The sequence below is a fragment of the Perissodus microlepis genome, chromosome 12 (genome assembly GCF_051167445.1).
Source record: "Perissodus microlepis isolate ML-2025 ecotype Zambia chromosome 12, ASM5116744v1, whole genome shotgun sequence".
Taxonomy (NCBI): Eukaryota; Metazoa; Chordata; class Actinopteri; order Cichliformes; family Cichlidae; genus Perissodus; species Perissodus microlepis.
The window spans coordinates 19493744-19511455 of NC_140472.1; the positions used below are offsets into that span (position 1 = coordinate 19493744).

Sequence of the window (17712 nt, forward strand, 5' to 3'; positions counted from 1 at the left end):
GGACAAAACAGGCAGGAGCAGCTGCGATCACTTAGAGCAGAAGCCAACATTAATTAGCCATCACCTAAAATGAACTCTCATTGTAGTGAAACACTGCAAGCACTTAGCCGAAATAAAAAACTACAAGTCACTCAGTATTTGGACTTTTTCATTGTTAATATGATCTGAACCGGTCTCTCAAATGGCTCCTGATTTAAAAGTGATCGTCTAGAAAAGAAAAGCCGATGCTATCAGCGTCTTTTATTGGGATAGAAATAAATTGCAAGTGCTCAGGTTAGACCACCAAAGTGAAGGCCAGACCACCCAAACAGATCAGAGTTTCATCTCAAAACCACTCTGGTCAATTAACATCACTAAACAGGAAGAGTTTATTCAAAAGCACGCCATCCTGTGCACTCTACACACACTACACACACACACACAAGCTAAACCAGAGAAAGTCAGGTGGTCTCTGCATCTGCCTGAACCAACCCACCAACCTCTGAGCTCAGCTTAACCAACGGTGTCTGTTGTTTTTCACAGCCTCATTAGCGTGGTGACTGAGGCTCAGTCTTCGATGGTGAGCAGAAGCTGTTGAAATATCAGCAGCAGCCTTAATGCAGCTCTGCGCTTTCTCACTGAAGGTGTTTACGTTAAACTTATACAACTACGACGCAGCTGTCTGGATGTTGTAAACCACTGCCTGCTGCCAGCATGCAGTCATACCTGTGCTGTGTCGCTGGAGCCCATTGCTGATCCACCAACCTCAACAGTTACAGATAGCATAGTTGTTGTCTGGTAACTGTTTAGAAGTAATCCTATGCACAGCTGCACTTAAAGACATTACCTGCATGCTAGGATAAACCTCACATCTTGCAGAAGATTTATCTTCTTCATGCAAAAATCTGTCTTTTATAAGAAAGCCGTTATGCTGAAAGGAGGGTCCACAGGCACAGCCTTGTGGACCCTCTTCCCAGCCCTAATTAACCTACTCTAAAATCTCATAATCAGATTACCACTGCGCTCAACACACGGGGGGAGGTGGGACACAAAGCCATTAAAGAGTAAGCAGAACATTGTTTGTTGTGCCTTTCCTCTCTCAATCACCCACTCTCCATTAACTAGGATGCTTCGTTTCATGGTAGAGTGAAGGATTTAAGAAATGAGGCAAATGGGAGTTTATCTGTTCTCCCAGACCTCAGAGGTTATAGTTTGGTCATTTCTGACTGCTGTAACTTTCCAATCCTATGGAAAGACCAATCCACCCAATCAGTGCAGTGTGTGCACATGCAGCACTGTGCAAATGGCCTGATCCACACCTCATTTCTTTATGTTTTGCTAGGAAAATGGGAAATGGGCGCAGTGCAGCTTTGGCACACAGTAGATTGATCAGCTGACGGGCCAGATGTATCTCTCAGGTCCCATGTCAGGGTTTTTCCTGGATTCTTTCCAATTTTGTAAGGGAATGACTTTCAGATAGTGCTGTAGTGGGGGTGGGGGGTTAGGCCCAAGACTTCCAGTTTTCTCCTCCACTTGTTCAGTTTTCACAGTTTTTTTTAAGAGATAAGATAAGATAAGAGAGACACTGTACACCAGGATGAGATAGTCCAAGTTTTCAGCTAATAGTGCTTTTGGAATCATGCTGATGAAAAAAATATAATTTAATATCCGTCAAACTGTGTTATCTTTGGCATTTTTCATAAAGAAATGTTCTTTGCTAAGTTGTCTAGATACAACACAGGTTGATCCCTTGAGTTACATGTTGTTTCATGCTTGAACAACTCATAGGTCACCGTTAACTGGCTTAAAAAGCAAAAAAAAAAATGTTCATTTGAATGTTTACAAGGCCTTATAATTAGTGAAAAAGTAGCCAATGTCCAGGGAAAACTTTAAAAAATCTCTAGAAAGCCTGAAGAAATAGGTTTTCTAAAAATTACAAAAAGGAAATGAGGGGTGGTTCAAGACTTTTGCACAGCACTGAAGGTGTATTTAGGAAACATTTCCTGAATAATTTTCAGCGTGCATGACCTACAGAGAAAACCGGGAATACCCAGAACACCTCCCTCCCTCCCTCCCTCCCTCTTTCTCTCTCTCTCTCCTTCTCTCTTTCATATACCCTACAAGGGCAGATGTGACTGGCTACCCGCTCTGTGTTTGATAAACACTGTTCTTCCCTCCTCTCCCTCCTTTTCTCACACTTGGTGTCCTTCACTCCCCGGCTCTCTAGCTTTTCAGACCTTATAGGTGATTGTTGTAACAGAAATGCAGCAGAAACTGTGCAATTTAACTGGGTCAGCTGGAAATAAAACAGAAGATGAAAAAAAGCTCAAACTATAAATTAATAGCAGGTCTTATCAAGCCTGTTACACAAGCTTGATAAGATCTGTCAGGTTTATGTGTAGCCACAATTTTGTGACCATTTGTCAAAACCATTTTGTAAGGCAGTTTGTACCTTGATGGAGGGTCCAGAGGAGAAGCTGGAGGAAGAGATCTTAAATGGTGTGGCTCTTAGGCCGAGGGTCAACTCTGAAACAGACAGAGAAACAAAGATTTGAGAAATATAAGACCTTAAGCTGGGGTGAATACAAACACACACCACTACAGTGTCATACACAGCACATAAGTCTAATGACTGAAGAGTGAGAAAATTTTGATAGCACCACCTTTAACATAAGCACTTTCTTCACTGGCCTGGTGTGCACATTTCTATGTGACCCGCTTCCTCCCACATCCAGACACGCACACACGAAAGCTATATCATAAAATACAGGACTGATGCAAATCAGCAAAGCTCGGTCTACATTTAATAGAGTTTGCAGTGCTTTTGCAGGAAACTGGAGACACATTAACAGGCTGCTGTTACTCAGAGCAGGACAGGCAGGATTCCAAAAAAGGAGCCTAAAAACATTAAAGCGAACATGACATGAAAAAGAGCCGTGCGAGGCTCGTGACAGAGCGCAGCGCGGCTCTTGGAGTACGAGGGAGCTGTAAGTGGTGAGCGGGCTGGAATCGCACGTGTTCAGACTGAGTTTAAAATAAACTGTTTGGGTTTGAGATGCCGGTCGCTGAGAAGAGCTGAAGCTTTAGACATCTTTGTTTGGACAGACTGTAACAGCAGCCGTAGCGCTCACGCTTCTGTAAAGCGCTGAGTTGATGCCAGACATGTTTTTCTATCATGCAGATAATTCGTCTCTGTTACATCATGACATAACTGTCCTGAGTGTACTATCAAGATGTTGAGCCACATTCAAAGTGAATGTGTTCCCTCTCTGATGGCATTTTTCTCTCATTTTAAAATTCACACTCAAACGACTGACTGTAAAAAGTAAGTGTGTTGCAGACAATAACTACAGAATATGACACACAAAGGCCTGTACTGTATGGACGGGCAGGCTCATTCATTTGCACTGTAACAATATTCCCATTGAGTTTCGTCTGAGACAACCAGTTGCTGTTTCTCTTGTCCAAGTTTGTTCTCTTCTGTTGACCCCACAGCTCCGTACTCCCGACATGCCCACGCTCTAACAAATACCATTCAGTGCGACCGTGCCGTTTATACACTCAGCTCTAACATCTATCCCCACTCATCCATGTGCTTCTTCAGATGCACAAAACCCCTCTTGACATTATCCCACTTGTGACCTTATTCCTTCAATCTGATTACTCCTTGTAGCGGCTGATATTAATGCTGACATTTGGAAGAAAAGACATATAGTCCATTAGAAATAACGTGGGCGTCAGCTTGGCAACCTTAATGAGTCCAAACAAAAACACTAGTGTGCGGTAGCTCAGAGTAAAATCTCTACACTACACTATGTCAACCATCGCTGCTCCTGGTGACCATTTAAGGACGTAGTGAGCTCCAGGTTGATGCTCCTACCTTGCCTTTGCCCCACCAGGGCATTAGGAGTGATGCGTGGGGTCATGTGGGTGATGGGTATAATGTTGCCTCTACTGGTGGTTGATGAGGAGGAAGTGGTGGTGCGCCCATCCTTGATCTCAATGGTGAGGAAGGTCTTCATGTCTGGGTCTGCCTCTCCCTGGGTGACCTTTTCTCCAGCTGCTATCCCTGGGATCCCGTCTTCCTTTGACTTATCGGAGGCGTGCGCATCTTTTTGAGCTGGATGTCCCATCCCACCCATGGAGCTCTGCGATTGGTCAGCTGAAGACAGAGACTTGTTAGCCACGCCTCTTGGCTGAGGCACGGCCTGACTCACGGATGCAGATGCAGAGCCCACACGTGACCGTGCTGGCCTGTCTCCAGATGTGCTGAGGGATGCTGCTGAGTGTGTAAACAGCTCGGTAGCTCTGGAGACATTTGCATGGCCAGTGCTGCTGGAGAAGGAACCATTCCTCAAAGGAGTTTTCTTTAAAGATGAGACATTTGAACTCTGTTCAAGTTCTGCAAACTTGCGCATTCGATCACGAACAGAGGTGGTGCGACTTAACTGCTCCGATATAACAGCTTTCTTCTCGGGTGCTGTGAAGACAGAATGAAAGAGGGGAGTTTAAATCAAAGAAAGAGACAGCTCAGTACAGGAGAGATAAGTAACCAGGATCTCCTCCACTGCCCAGGCTGAATTTAGCACCGTTACAACTTATTGCTCTTGTAATCCCCTCCTTCACCTCCAAAGCTTTCTACAAATCCTATTCCTCTTTTCTTTCCTCATTTTTAGTCTTTGTTCCAGCCCCTTGTTTTACTTGACTTAACTTGTGCTTCACCTTCTCAGTGTTCCTATATTTTTGGACTTTTCAGGGAATGTTTCTCTCACTTAGAGGTAGGGATGGGTATCGTTTAGGTTTTATCCGATACCGGTGCCAAACCGGTACTTTTGAAACGGTGCCGGTGCTTAAACGGTGCTCAAACCGGTGCTTAAAGAATGGAGAACACAAAATTGGTCCAAAAACCTCTCATGTTCAGCTGTTTTTTTGTAAAAAGATAACAATGTTAGCCTTTTCTGCAGCTATAGGGCATATATGGTATCACTCTTGGCTGGAAGCAGTGCTTAAACAATGGAAAAAACACAAACTTTGTCCAAAAACCTCTCATTTTTAGCTGTTTTCCACTTTTTCTTTGGTCATTTTAGCCTTTTTGGCCAGGGTGAAGGGAGTATCTGCCATCAAACAAGAAGACAGCAGCATGTAGCTATGATGATGTTTGCTAGTTCACCTTACATGCATTAATGTAATAACGTGGTTAGCCTACTCAACGTAAATTACACACGAACAACATTAAGCTACTCACGCAGAGAAGAACGGCTGCTGCTGCCATCATCATCCGTCATCATTTCTGCTACACTGGCAGGGCTAGGGGCCAGGACTCTACTCTTCGTGTTTTTGGGGGATGTTGCTAACTCCGGGTCCGATAACAGGCACCACACCCGCAGTAGATGTGCTCGGTGTGAGGTCTCGCAGCAAGCTATCAAATACGGCGCATTTCTCGGCTTAAAAAAAAACGCTATGCGTCGCCAGGTGTTTCATTGGATTTGAGGTGTTACCTCCTTTGACAGTATCACAGTATCAGCTTAAAGCACTTGTTGCAGGCTGCTGAGTTTGCATATTTTGCTGTGAAGTACAGCCAGACTTTTGACCGCTTCGCCTTGGGCATTTTTAATCTGTTGCTCTGCTCTAAAAGAGCGTACGTACCTGGCCCTGCCTACTATCCTCGGAAACGTAAAATGATTGGCTAGAATCTAAAGTGTATCACAGCTCAGGAAAAAAAAGCACAGAAATAATGCACCGAAATGTGCGCTGCTTTTCGGTCTGGTTGCTACCGTTTATGTCAGAACCGATACCGGTACCCATCCCTACTTAGAGGTGATATGTACAACGCTCGTGGTTTGGGATATCTAAGGATTAGAGTAGATGATATTTACTGGAGTCATACTTACAAAGATAAAACAAGATGTGACACTTAAGAGGAAAACAAAATTATAGCACAGCTTGTAGGACATGAGATGACATGAGATCTAGGAGAGAGCGCTGAAGATATGGTGCATTAACAAAATGCTCCCTTCCCAGCTGTTCATTCCTTTATGGTCAACCTAACAGCCCCTACATAATTCTCAGAACTGATCTAGCAATAATTTCAATGAGAATTTCTCCAGATATATTCAAGAAAATGTAAAGATGAATGTTTAAAGGTTTTCCTTGATAAGTATCTTAAAAAGATGATCTAGCTTGATATTGACAGGCTTTCTATTTATACATCAGAGCAGGGCTCTTACCAGAATCCCTCGCTTTGCCATAAGAGCGGGACAGGTCGCTGCCCACAGTTATCTAAACACGGGAAAAAACAAAAACATGACAGAACAATTAGTACAGGAAGAAGCGGAGAGCAGAGGTCAACGGGCAGAGCGAAAAATACACATTCATGAGGACTACATGGACGGCTACGGGGACTCCTGACCTACACAGTCCTAAATACAGAATCGACTGGTGGTGTTTTCATTATGTAACATTGTACTCGGCATGAAGATGTGAGCATCTGTTCTTTTTTTGGCACTGTGGCCACGATGGATCCCAGAGTGTTTACATTACTGCCAGGAGCCTGAGGATCAGCTTGTATAGCACGGGGAACAATAAAAAAAAGTTTGGGGCCAGTCTTGAGTAAACACATTAAGCGAAGCGACACGATGGCGTCATGGTCACCGTAGCCCCCCTCCCGCTCCATGTGAAGATCTTGCTTTTAACAGTTTAACAGAGTCAGTGCAGAAAAACAGAGAGAGAGGGAATGTTTGGCCTTTAACGCTGTGTACTCCTCTCTGACACCAGGTGAGGCCGAAGCGCCGCTGAGGTGAAACAGAGACAAGTCAGGTGCACAGTTTGTTTGTGTAACCAAGTAACAAAAGTCAAACAACATCCAGTGGGAGTTCGAAGTGGAATGTTTATGGATGCCGATGTGACCTGGGTGTCACTGAACAATGAAGTGTCGGCTTTCGTGTCAAGAATAATGACGTGGAAGGAAAGAAAAAAGGAGCGCTCGGACGGTTTGTGCGCTTCAGTTTGGCTATGCAGCTCAGCACCCCACTCTAGTGGCGCAGTCACGATATACGGCGTGTGTCGCTCGGGGTTCAGCGGGCTCAAAGATACAGACAGCTGACAAATGCACCACAAAGCATTCATGTAAGACTCCAGGACAGCCTGAGTACAAGACAGTGTAGCTTAAAAAGGTGCAAAAACATGGATTACTTAATTTAAGTTGTTAATTCATGAATATGACTGAATCCTGAAGCACACACAGATGCACACACACACACACTCCACCTTTTGCCTCTGGATGTCAGTTTTCCCGCTGAGCAGGCCATTTACGGGATCTCTCCGAGATAAAACCGCCCCATCAGGCTCCTCCTGGTTAGACTCAGCTTGGGTGCCGGCTGAACCTCGGCTTCTGCTGTCAGTTTCTGAATCTGTGCTGCAAGTCGATTCACTCCCGGCTACCTCTGCCTCCTCCGATGGCGCCCGCTCCTCTGAGGACATGCTCGCACTCTGATCAGATGTGCCAGAGACCGTCCGCTTCCTTGACAACAGGCCGATGCTGTCTGAAGTCTCGGAGCCCAGACGGGGTCTGACGCATGAATCCGAGACATCTGAGCCCAGTCTCTGTCTGGCACAGGACTGGGAGTTGATGCTTCTGTCTGATGCCCCGGAGTTCAGCCGACCACGCTGGGAGGAACTCTGGCTCTTGTCTGAGGCTCCAGAATCCAGCCGGGCTCTGTAAGCTGAGCCCAGACCTTTCTCTGAGGCCACAGAATCCAGATTGGGCTTGGAAAGCATCGAGGCTGCGCTAAGATCGGAGGAGTCTGACCTCTGACAGTGAGACATAACCAGGTCTGCCTCCTTGTTCACAGCTTCTCGCTGAGGCTGGATCAACAGAGGTCCATCATCCTTTACCAGGTGATCAAGAACCAACACCATCCCTGAGTTGGAACCTGTTATAAAAAACACAAATGAAATATATGAAGTAACTTTCTGTACCATTCAAGTTTTCTCTTCTGTAAAAACACATTTTCATGTTACCTAGATTCTTCTTGTATTACTAGTACACTAGAGGGCAATGGAAGAAGTAGATGGGTACGTTGGAGACTTAAATGAAATCTTTCCACAACACTGGGGCCACAGAAAGGCCAGGCTAGAAAATACACTCAGGATCACAGGGCAGGCATGTGGAGACATGAAGGGATGTAGACATTTCCTCCAGACTGGCCTCAAGTTCCTGAGTGAGATTTGCAACTGGGCCGGTGAATGTGCGTCAAGTAGGAAGAAGGCTTTCCACGAGTGTGGAAAGCGATCATGTGGCACAGTTATATCTGGGACGCGATTAAAAAAAAGGAGTCAGGGAGAGAGTGGGTTAAAAAGAGAGACGAACAGGAAACCACACTCCAAACATCACAGCCCTGCCCGCATCCTCCCCCCTGCGACAAGTATCTACCTCCAACATCCCACCATGCTGCTATATGAATATCTGAGGTTATGCACACACACCGCAGATAAGAAAAACAGAGAAAACCAAGATGTGTATCCACTTCCTACAGCACATGTACAAAGAAAGACCTAAAAACACTTCTGACTGACCTTAGTTTGCACCAGCTTGGCAACCAAATGGAGTTCACCAAGTATGCATGTCTGTCATTTCCTAACCAAATCAAAGAGGGACTCCAGTCTGACCGGAGGCAGCCGACAGTCTCTTTCAACTTTCGAGCAGTCGTAATCACGGCTGAGCATTCACAGCTTCACCAAGCACAGCTGACCTTTATCGGCTCATTACTGCTTTGTAGATTCTGCACAATAAGTTTATTAATAATAGTTTATTGCTTTTAAAGCAATTTCCCAAAATAATCCTGTGAATTGTTTCAGATATGAGAGAAGATAAAAATGGCAGCAAGCTGTTGATTAAACAGACCGAATGCTTATGTAATACAGCCTGAATAGAAAACGTGATTGGGACACACAATTAGGACAATAATGGTCCGCTACACAGTAGTGTCTATAGCTCGCAATGCACTCAACCAAAGCTCAATTACTGGTCTTTAATAAGTGTAATAACCGAAGTGAGAGCCAGCACACACACACACACACACACACACACACACACACACACACACACACACACACACACACACACACACACACACACACACACACACACACACACACACACACACACACAGCTGCTCTCCAGCAAACTCACGTTATTGTTCACGTCGTTGCCGTTGGGAAGCTGTCGTATCTATTGTGTGGCCATTTCTGGGAAAATCCCCACTGCTACTGCATAATGAGAGGCTTGCATTTTTTTTTTATATATATTTCAAAATAGCAACAAAACGCTACAGCCTTCTGCCAGTATATATACGGAGCACAAACAAAGGACAACCAAGAGCTTTCTTTATACTGCTTTGACAGTGAAGCAATGACCCCAGAGGAAGCCTGCCCAGTATTTGTGCTGGCTGTGAAGGGGTCAACGCGAGTTTGTTTCAGCTGCTCATGAGCAGTTCCATGGTTTAATCAAACCTTAAATTTGGTGTAACAGGCTGGGCACAGGCTTCTGTAGCAAGGTGATGAAGGCAACGGTTAGCCCTGTTAGCCACAAAGTATTTTAAAAAGAAGTTGTTATATTAGATGTAAACAATATTAACCCCATTGTAGATTTGGAGCCATGCCAGCAGCTCTGGACTTTCATTATTAGTATTTTTTATTCAATTTGACAACTCATACAATACACAGTAATACAATATGATTTGATATTTTACTCAAGTTATGTACCCATAACTTGTTTTTCAAAATATTAATAAAAGTGATGTGTCTCCAAACAGCCATCTCTTTCCTGACAATTCCCTTTGTGCATATTCTCTTACATATGATAAGTCAACATTGAAACACCTGCGGCTTTTAGTCAGGTGCGGCTAATGTATGTACAAAACAAGATTTTCCCCTGATTTTAGCTTGTGCGGCTAATATTCAGGTGCGCTTTGTAGTCCGGGAAATACGGTAGATGTTATTGTTGCAAAATGAGATGATGCTTTCACAATTTGTTACTTTTTTTCTTTTTTTTTTTCTTTTTTGTTGCGTTGGCAGGTGGTTGCCAGGCAACATAATAAGATCTAATATAGGGGGCCTAAGATATACCTGTGTGCCAATTTTGGTTGCTCAGCTTGTGATTGTGTAAAGAGATTTCATGTGTTATAGCAATATTTGCACTGGTGCTGTGACACTATGGTTAATCAGCGATTTGTGGGTCAGACCAAAGACTATAGCGAATGACAGGGGACTTGTATTTATACTAATAGCTAGACAAATCACCTGGGCACTTGTGCCTTTGAGCATGTCCATTCTTTCTAATGATCAGCAGCGAGGAACTCACTTGTTTGCAAACAAAATCCGTGAAACTGTGTGTGTACTGTATACAGACCACAAAATCCTGAGGAGTTAGTGGTCTCAGCTGTTAGCTTCACATACTATTGAATAGCAAATGACGCTCTTTTTGCAAATTATGACCCAAATAGAGTCAAAAGGACAATAAAGCAGCATATTTTTGTGCAAAACCTTTAGATTAATAAGTTACTGTATGGGGATCACTTTCTCAGTCTGAACTACCCCTATCCCACATCACCTCCAAAACGCTCAGCTCAAAGCTTTAAAATTGCATAAGATACATTCAAAGGAACTCGCTCTCCCCTGGGAACTTAAAGCATTGAGAAACTTTTGAAATCATAACCTTACCGGTATAGTGACACATGGTCACTGACGTAAGCGTGTAAATATAAGCTTCTTCTTTTGTATGTGAAACGCAGAGTTATGCGTTTATGCTCAGGGCTTAAGACGACCACACCTTCAGGAACCACATGCCCACCCTGCCTACACTGTATTACACCAACCACAAATGTCCAATGTCTTTGTTGATCCACTTTAAAAAAGCTCCCTTTCCTCTTTACATTTCTATGGTGGTCTTTTTTTTTTTTTTTGACCCTAGCTTCACCCTGGCTTAAATTGTAAGGCACAGCTAAATGCAGAACAGTGGGGAGTTTCACGGCCACGTAAAGGAGGCTTCAGTTCTGTTCTGGTATCAGCTTTATTTAGCAGAGGTGTGGTTGCTGGGTTTCCCTCTGTTGCTTCCCAGAACCCCATCACCAACCCCTCATCCATGTGAAGGACACCAAGAGCCAAGCCCACGGCTGACCAGGCCACACAGAATGACATTATGACTATGAGCCTCGGGCCAAGCTCCAGTTAGCCAAATGTGTGCTGAAATCAGCTAAGGATGGCCAAAGTTAAATTTGGTCTTAAGTTATACAAAGCGGATGTTATACGTGGTATTTAGGATAAAAAAAAAAAGAGTAAAAATGACAAAACACAAACAGGCTTGCAACAAGACTTCAATCACTTTTACACGTTTTACAAGCTGCTCGTGTTAGCTCTGTAAGTGTTGCTGCAAATGTAGCACACTTGTTTCCTCTTAAAGGCATGAACTGACATTACTTTATTGATGGCTGGACTGACAGAGTGGCTAATGAAATTACTTTACACTTAAAAAAAAGAAAAAGTAAAGGACGTGTAGCCAAAGAGATTTAGTCGTGGCTGTGAGTTACCCCAAACACTTAATAAAGTTAGATGAAGGAGCATAAAGAAGCTGAACTAACATGACCTCCCGATGACCACCTCATGAGGAGAATGGCTCCTTTGGCCAACTATTTTAACAGGCGCTCCAGAGCAAAAGGCATCAAGAGAGGCGTATGCATTTACACATACGTGTAACAGAGGTGACCAGTGTTGGTTTTGTGTTGATATTGCCTGACTAAACTTGACCTTTAGGGCATGTTTACAGTATATACAAACTTCTATATGGCAGTGATCCCTAAGTGTGACAGAAGTAATATCGTGCAAGCGTGAGGTTGTGCAGCTTCTCTTTTTTTCTTATGAAAAACAAACCATAAAACGGTGAAAATTTCCCTCTCTTTTGAAGAGTACTCGCATTCATTCTCACCTATTCTCTGTTTCTCTCTGTTTTGTTGTGTCTGCTGGCTGCTTAACTCCCAGATCTGAGATCGGATACGCTCACTGCGGCTCTCCTTCTCAGTCTCCTGTGAAAAAAAGAAGAAGAAAAGAATAACATGTGCTTAGTGATCTTCAATTCAGCTGCAAAAAGCAAAGCTGCACTCAACTGAGCTGAAATTCTCAAAAGGCACAATGTGTTCGGCCATTGCTCAGAGCAGCAGGCAGCCACTCCTCCGATCAAAACCAGAATGAAAGATCAGTTACTGTCGTAGGTCTGAGGTTAGCTGGTGATCACAACTGTCTTTTGTTTGAGGTCGAGGTCAAATGCTCGAGGCGTTGAGCATGGATGAGCAACACAGCTTGGCCAGCTGGAAAAGTAAGGATGTTTACTTTAGATTGTGTATGGCTGAGAAAGAGAGAGAGGTGCCCTGAGTGGCTAAAAAGCAAACATGTGCATTCACCACCTGGTTTACTGCTATATTAGGCCCATGATTTGACCATCTTTAGATTACCTCAGCACTTTAACCCTGAGCTCCATTGCAGGAGGTCACGGGGATGAGGCGGCAGCATTTTGGATTGAAGAAAAGAAACAGGAGAGAGAGAACAGAGAGGGAAAGATGTGGATGCCGACACTACTGTTGGGCCTCTGGTGCTTGACCTTGAGCTACTCCACGGGAAAATCAGCTGCACAAATAGGGCTTCTCTGAGCACACTCACACACACACAGTCTTCAAATCACCAACAAACATACTCTTAACTCAAACTTCTGGAGACTTAAACTTTTCTACTAAAGGGCAAAATTCTCTTGTGTGGAGCTTCAGGTGTTGCCCGTCACTCAGCAGCTCATTTGAAATGATGAATGACATCACAGCGCAAAAATCACTTTAAAAGAGGCATCTGGGTTAAGAATAGCACAACAAATGCTGGGGTGGATCCTGAAAAAACATACAATACATGAAAATATAATACTTAAACCAGATTTACAGCCTACTATTACTGCCAAATGCTCCTTAAACACATTCACTATCTCTCAGCCACGGAAAGAAAGTGCACACACCCAACCGCACAATCGCACAGCAAACAGTTCCCCATGTGTAAACTATGTTATTCAAGACAAAAGGCTGGCCTGGTTGTTAACAGCAGAAGCAGAGTGAAAATCCTACAAATCACACCTTTGGTGTTTTAAATGGAATTTAATCAGTGCAATGTGTGATCCGTGCAGACAGAGGACCAACCACAAAGCCTGCTCCAAGTCAAACACAAGCAAGAGGCAAGAAAGAAACCCGACAGCTTTATGCTCTCTTGACTGTGACCTTCCCCTCCTTGAGCAGATCACAGGAGATAGTGGCTTGATAGCAGAGGAGAAAATGTGATGAGATGCAGGCAAGAGGTGAATGTGGAAAATGCACAGCTCGGGTTGGGACACATGATTACATTTTGTTGCTAAAATAAGCCAAAAGGGGGAGTTGAAATCCTAAATGTGATATTATAACAGTGTAAATCTACGTAGCAGGTCCCCTGATGTCACTTTTTCCAGGTTTCCACATGGAGCTAAAAGCAGAGCACAGACTCAGGGGCTCGAGAAAAAGGTTTTCTGAGGTTTTCTAGACAACAATAAATGTCACCTATACACTGCGGCAAGCCACAGAAACATAGCAGAATGCTCCTATAATGAGTCATTAAAGCGTCTGATGGTGTTGCAGGGCACAAACAGTCTCCTGTAATGAAGGCACTACGGTGCACTGAGGCGAGAGGATGCTCGCATCCTGAGTGCAGTCACCCAATCAAAGAGTCGCAGGGGGAGATAATTGTGTTCGAGCAACAAACACAATTAAAGAGAACAAGCCTTCCCTCACGTGCTCACCCCCCTCACCCTCTGTTGCTCCTACCGGGACTCAGACAGACAGCCGTCATTTAAAACTCCCACTAAACCACAGGGAACATATTTCTCACAGACAGCGAGGCTGAGTGAAAAAAAAGGGGAAGATAAAGTGGAAATAGAGATCGAGACCAGAGTACAGGACCTGCTGCCAGCCGCCATGCTGTCATTAGCGGCTTCGCTCTGGCCCTGATGGCTGGGACCTGACAGAGGGGAACCAACACCGACACCCTGTCGCTCCAGCCAATCGTCCCATACGGCCTCAAGCGCCTGTTTGTGTCAGACTATAATTGCAAAATCTCAACCTCGTAAACACAAAAACAACTGTCCTCTCCCGTGACCGCAGCGAGGCGTGGGCCATCTGGACTCCTCTGAACCCTCAACTCCACAAAAAACAACAATGAGAGCTCAGAATGAGACACAAGCACCTCTTTTACCAACCAGCTCACACAAGTGAGCTCAACTGTGGATTAACACGCCGGGTTTTAATCCATAGTTGGATTAAATGACGGGGTTTAACTTCTAGTTTTCCGTGGAAGTTAAATCCATCACTCCACTGGTGAGGTCAGACCCATTTGAGGGTCTTCCATGCCGCTACGTGGAAGAAGAAGAAAAGAAGAAGGAACCTGGCGGCTCACTTTCCATTACGGCAGCCTGAGGAACCACACGCTCGGCTAACCTCCAACAAATGAAATACAATATCTGGAATGAAGCAGGAATCATCTCTGCATCACATATACACTCAGTCTGGAGTGAGGAAACCCACAGAAGTCGTCAGACCAGAGTCTCATTCCCATTTTTACTTACTGCAGATCAGCACATGCCAGTCTAAGCTTTCCTTCTGGTCTTTTTTAGACTTTTACTCCTACAGGACGCTTTCACAATCCATCTCTAAGAAGTCTGCTAAACCCTCTCTATTGCACATACTGGGGCTTGTTTTTGACAACTAAGGTTCCTTATTGTAGCAATTTTATGATTAAACAACAAACCAACAAGCAGCCTGTCTGAACTGAACACGCCTAGATAGTAAGCGAACCTGCAAACTTTCAAAGTTCAGTTTAATAAATCCATTTTAAAATCCAGCATTAAATATTACAGTTTCTGTTAAACAACACTTTGACTATTCGAATGGATCTTCATGCAAAACGTGAAAAGTTTCAGCTGTAGTTAGTCTACCTGTTGGCTAAAATGCGCACCGAGCGATCTAAGTGAGCAATAAACCATTAAGTACACATACCTGAAATGTAAACACAGAGGCAGGCACATCCCATTCTCCGCTCAGAGAGAAATGAGCACAGACTGACGAGGAAAGATATTTACATGCCTTTTCAGGACAAGGAAAAAAAAAAAACAAAAAACAAAGGTTAAGAAAATGAGAGGCGTGTTTAGCCTGCGATAAAATCAGAGTGACATTTACCTTCTCTTCACGCGACTGACTGCCTCTCTCTCTTTCTCTCTCTCCCTCTCTATCAGCAGCAACCCTCTTGGAGTCAGGACGTCCGCTATTCTGACGCTCTGCTCCCGCAGCCACATCATACACACCCACGCACAAACATTTACACCACCACAAACACCACACACACACATATAATACCAAGAAGCCACTCCCTTGACTTCCCCTCCCTCCCATTCTGTCTCCAGAGGGATCTGACCCCCACCACACTCAGACTCACGGACACTTTTACAGGTTAATGGGTTGCCTGGTTGACACATTAACTTCTGACACACTCTGCTCTTGTTTTGACTTCTTTTTTGGGGAGTTGTGCTCTTCAAAAAAACAAAAAAACACAATTTAAATATTTTGTGCCTTTATGTGTTGCAATAATCAAAAGGACCCTTTCTGTGTACTGACATTTTTTTCTGCTACATACATATAATTAAAGTTTCCACGTGGTTACTAGAAAATGGGCAAAAGGAAACTTTAAGTGTACCTCAGCTACCCGCGCATGTGAGCATTAGAAACATTAAATTCTAAATGGGATCGGAATCTAGCATAAATACAGACAAACAGCCGTATTAACCTACTAATTAAACACCTTCATTCATCATTTTGTATACAGGCAACTTCTTGAGTCCGGGCTCACATACACATACTGCATGCCGCTTGTGCCTGCGTGCTGCTTTTCAGGCCTATCTAAGACCACCATCTTCAACGGGACAATTGTAAGAGGCTCAAAGAGATCCGACGCTGTGATGTGACTGGAAGGAGCCCTGCTGCTGCTGGCTGATGTTTTTTTTGGCCCACATCCCCATTTCAGTACAGACTTTTAAGACTGCCGGGCCACAGCTGGTGGGCCGTCTGTCTGTCCATCCTTCCGAATTCAACCCCCGACCTCCGCATTTTCCCACTCCCCCTCCTCGTCCATCCTCACAATTTCACCAACGTACTGTTCAGCTGTCTTGAAGGAAGCGAGGTAAAATAGGCTTGAGTGATAGGGCATCCTGTTACGCCAACATGCCATCATCACTTCCTAGCTGAGGAGAACACACACACACACGCACAGGAATGCAAGAAAAGCACAGGCTCCAGCAGACAATGGGACTGATACTAAAAGCCTTTGCATCTCTGTGGTGGGAAAAACAAGTGCTTTTAAATGAAACACCAGAACTCTGATAAGGTGAGTGATTGTATTTTTCCCCTCTTTAAAAGCACAGATATGGGAGGTGGTCTCATCACTCAGGGACTTAGTCTTAAGAGCAGTGGCTGCATACAAAAGGAATTTTCCCTATAGAAATCCTATCCACTGGAAACAGAGCTTTTATCAAGAAACTGATCACTGACAGCAGAAAACCTAACGTCTCCTCCTGTAAGGCTCCGCTGCTCAGCCACAAGAGGGCGCGCCAGCTGTGAGGGACCTCTGAGACAAGGCCGAATACTCCAGCTAAAAGTAGTTGTCCGACAGATGTAACAGAAATCTTAAGAAATCCATACTTTAAAACCTTATTTTTCTTCAAAAATGAGACAGGCTTTTCAGTTACATGTGTGTGAAATGACAGCACCTCTCCCTGTCAAAAACAATTTTCCGCCCTCACACCAAAGTCAAAGCACATTTTATCATTTTCCTCGGTTTGGTCGAACCTGAATAGGAATATGTGACAAACACATTCCTCCCTCTGTGGCGGCTCAGGCATGTGTTTTTTTGTTTCGTGTGCAGCTATATTCCCGCTCCGGTAAGTGACTCAAATCTCGCTGTTTGTTGTTGTTTTTGTTGTTTTGTGCATTCTTCACCGCGGCAGCAGAGAAACCTCAGTGGTCACTGCTGCCATGCAACAGAACGTGACACCCGCAAACGGCCCCATGCTTAGATGATTTTTGTAAATGGAAGCTGACACCAGACGGTTTACCCGTCAGATATAAGTGAGATGTCAGGACTGCACCAGCACAGCGCTGTGACATTTAATCGTTCCTCTTCCCACTCCAGTAACTCTGCAGTACTCACCCCAGTTCCCATGCTGCTCTGGGACTGCACACCCTCAGGCTCCAAGCCAGAAGTCTTCCCCCTCTCCACGACCACTAGAAAACATGGGCACACAATAGAAATACAGTACAGGAATATTTAGAGCAAAGTAGATACCTTCTTATAATCTCATCTCATGTTAACATTCTGGTCATGTGTGATTTTAAAAGAAGAGGAAACACAGGGGGACACAAGTTAAATTGAAAATGGGTTGCTTTTTTGTGTGCGTGTATCACCCTGCACATACAGCCTCCTACGTGCAGTTCAATGTTCACACGGGCCAGACAGCACTTAGGCATGGCAGGAATCCCCTATCTGACCCAGCATCGTAGGTGGATCTGCCCTAGTAATTATGGCACTGAGCGCTCACACGTGAACATACTTTATGGCCAAGACAATGATAAG

The 17712-nt window shown here is 44.3% G+C and overlaps 1 protein-coding gene across 2 annotated transcripts in view; it reads right to left on the reverse strand.

Annotated features, from left to right (window-relative positions):
* Nucleotides 1–17712, reverse strand: part of smtnb (smoothelin b) — a 50332-nt gene that overhangs the window by 11161 nt on the left and 21459 nt on the right. For both annotated transcript variants that reach the window (XM_084945528.1, XM_084945529.1), the window contains exons 6-11: nucleotides 17290–17363; nucleotides 11960–12056; nucleotides 7246–7910; nucleotides 6207–6258; nucleotides 3860–4459; nucleotides 2432–2505 (exon numbers count right to left, since the gene is read on the reverse strand). In XM_084945528.1, the coding sequence (XP_084801654.1) occupies nucleotides 2432–2505; nucleotides 3860–4459; nucleotides 6207–6258; nucleotides 7246–7910; nucleotides 11960–12056; nucleotides 17290–17363 (1562 nt within the window). The remainder of the gene's footprint in view (nucleotides 1–2431; nucleotides 2506–3859; nucleotides 4460–6206; nucleotides 6259–7245; nucleotides 7911–11959; nucleotides 12057–17289; nucleotides 17364–17712) is intronic.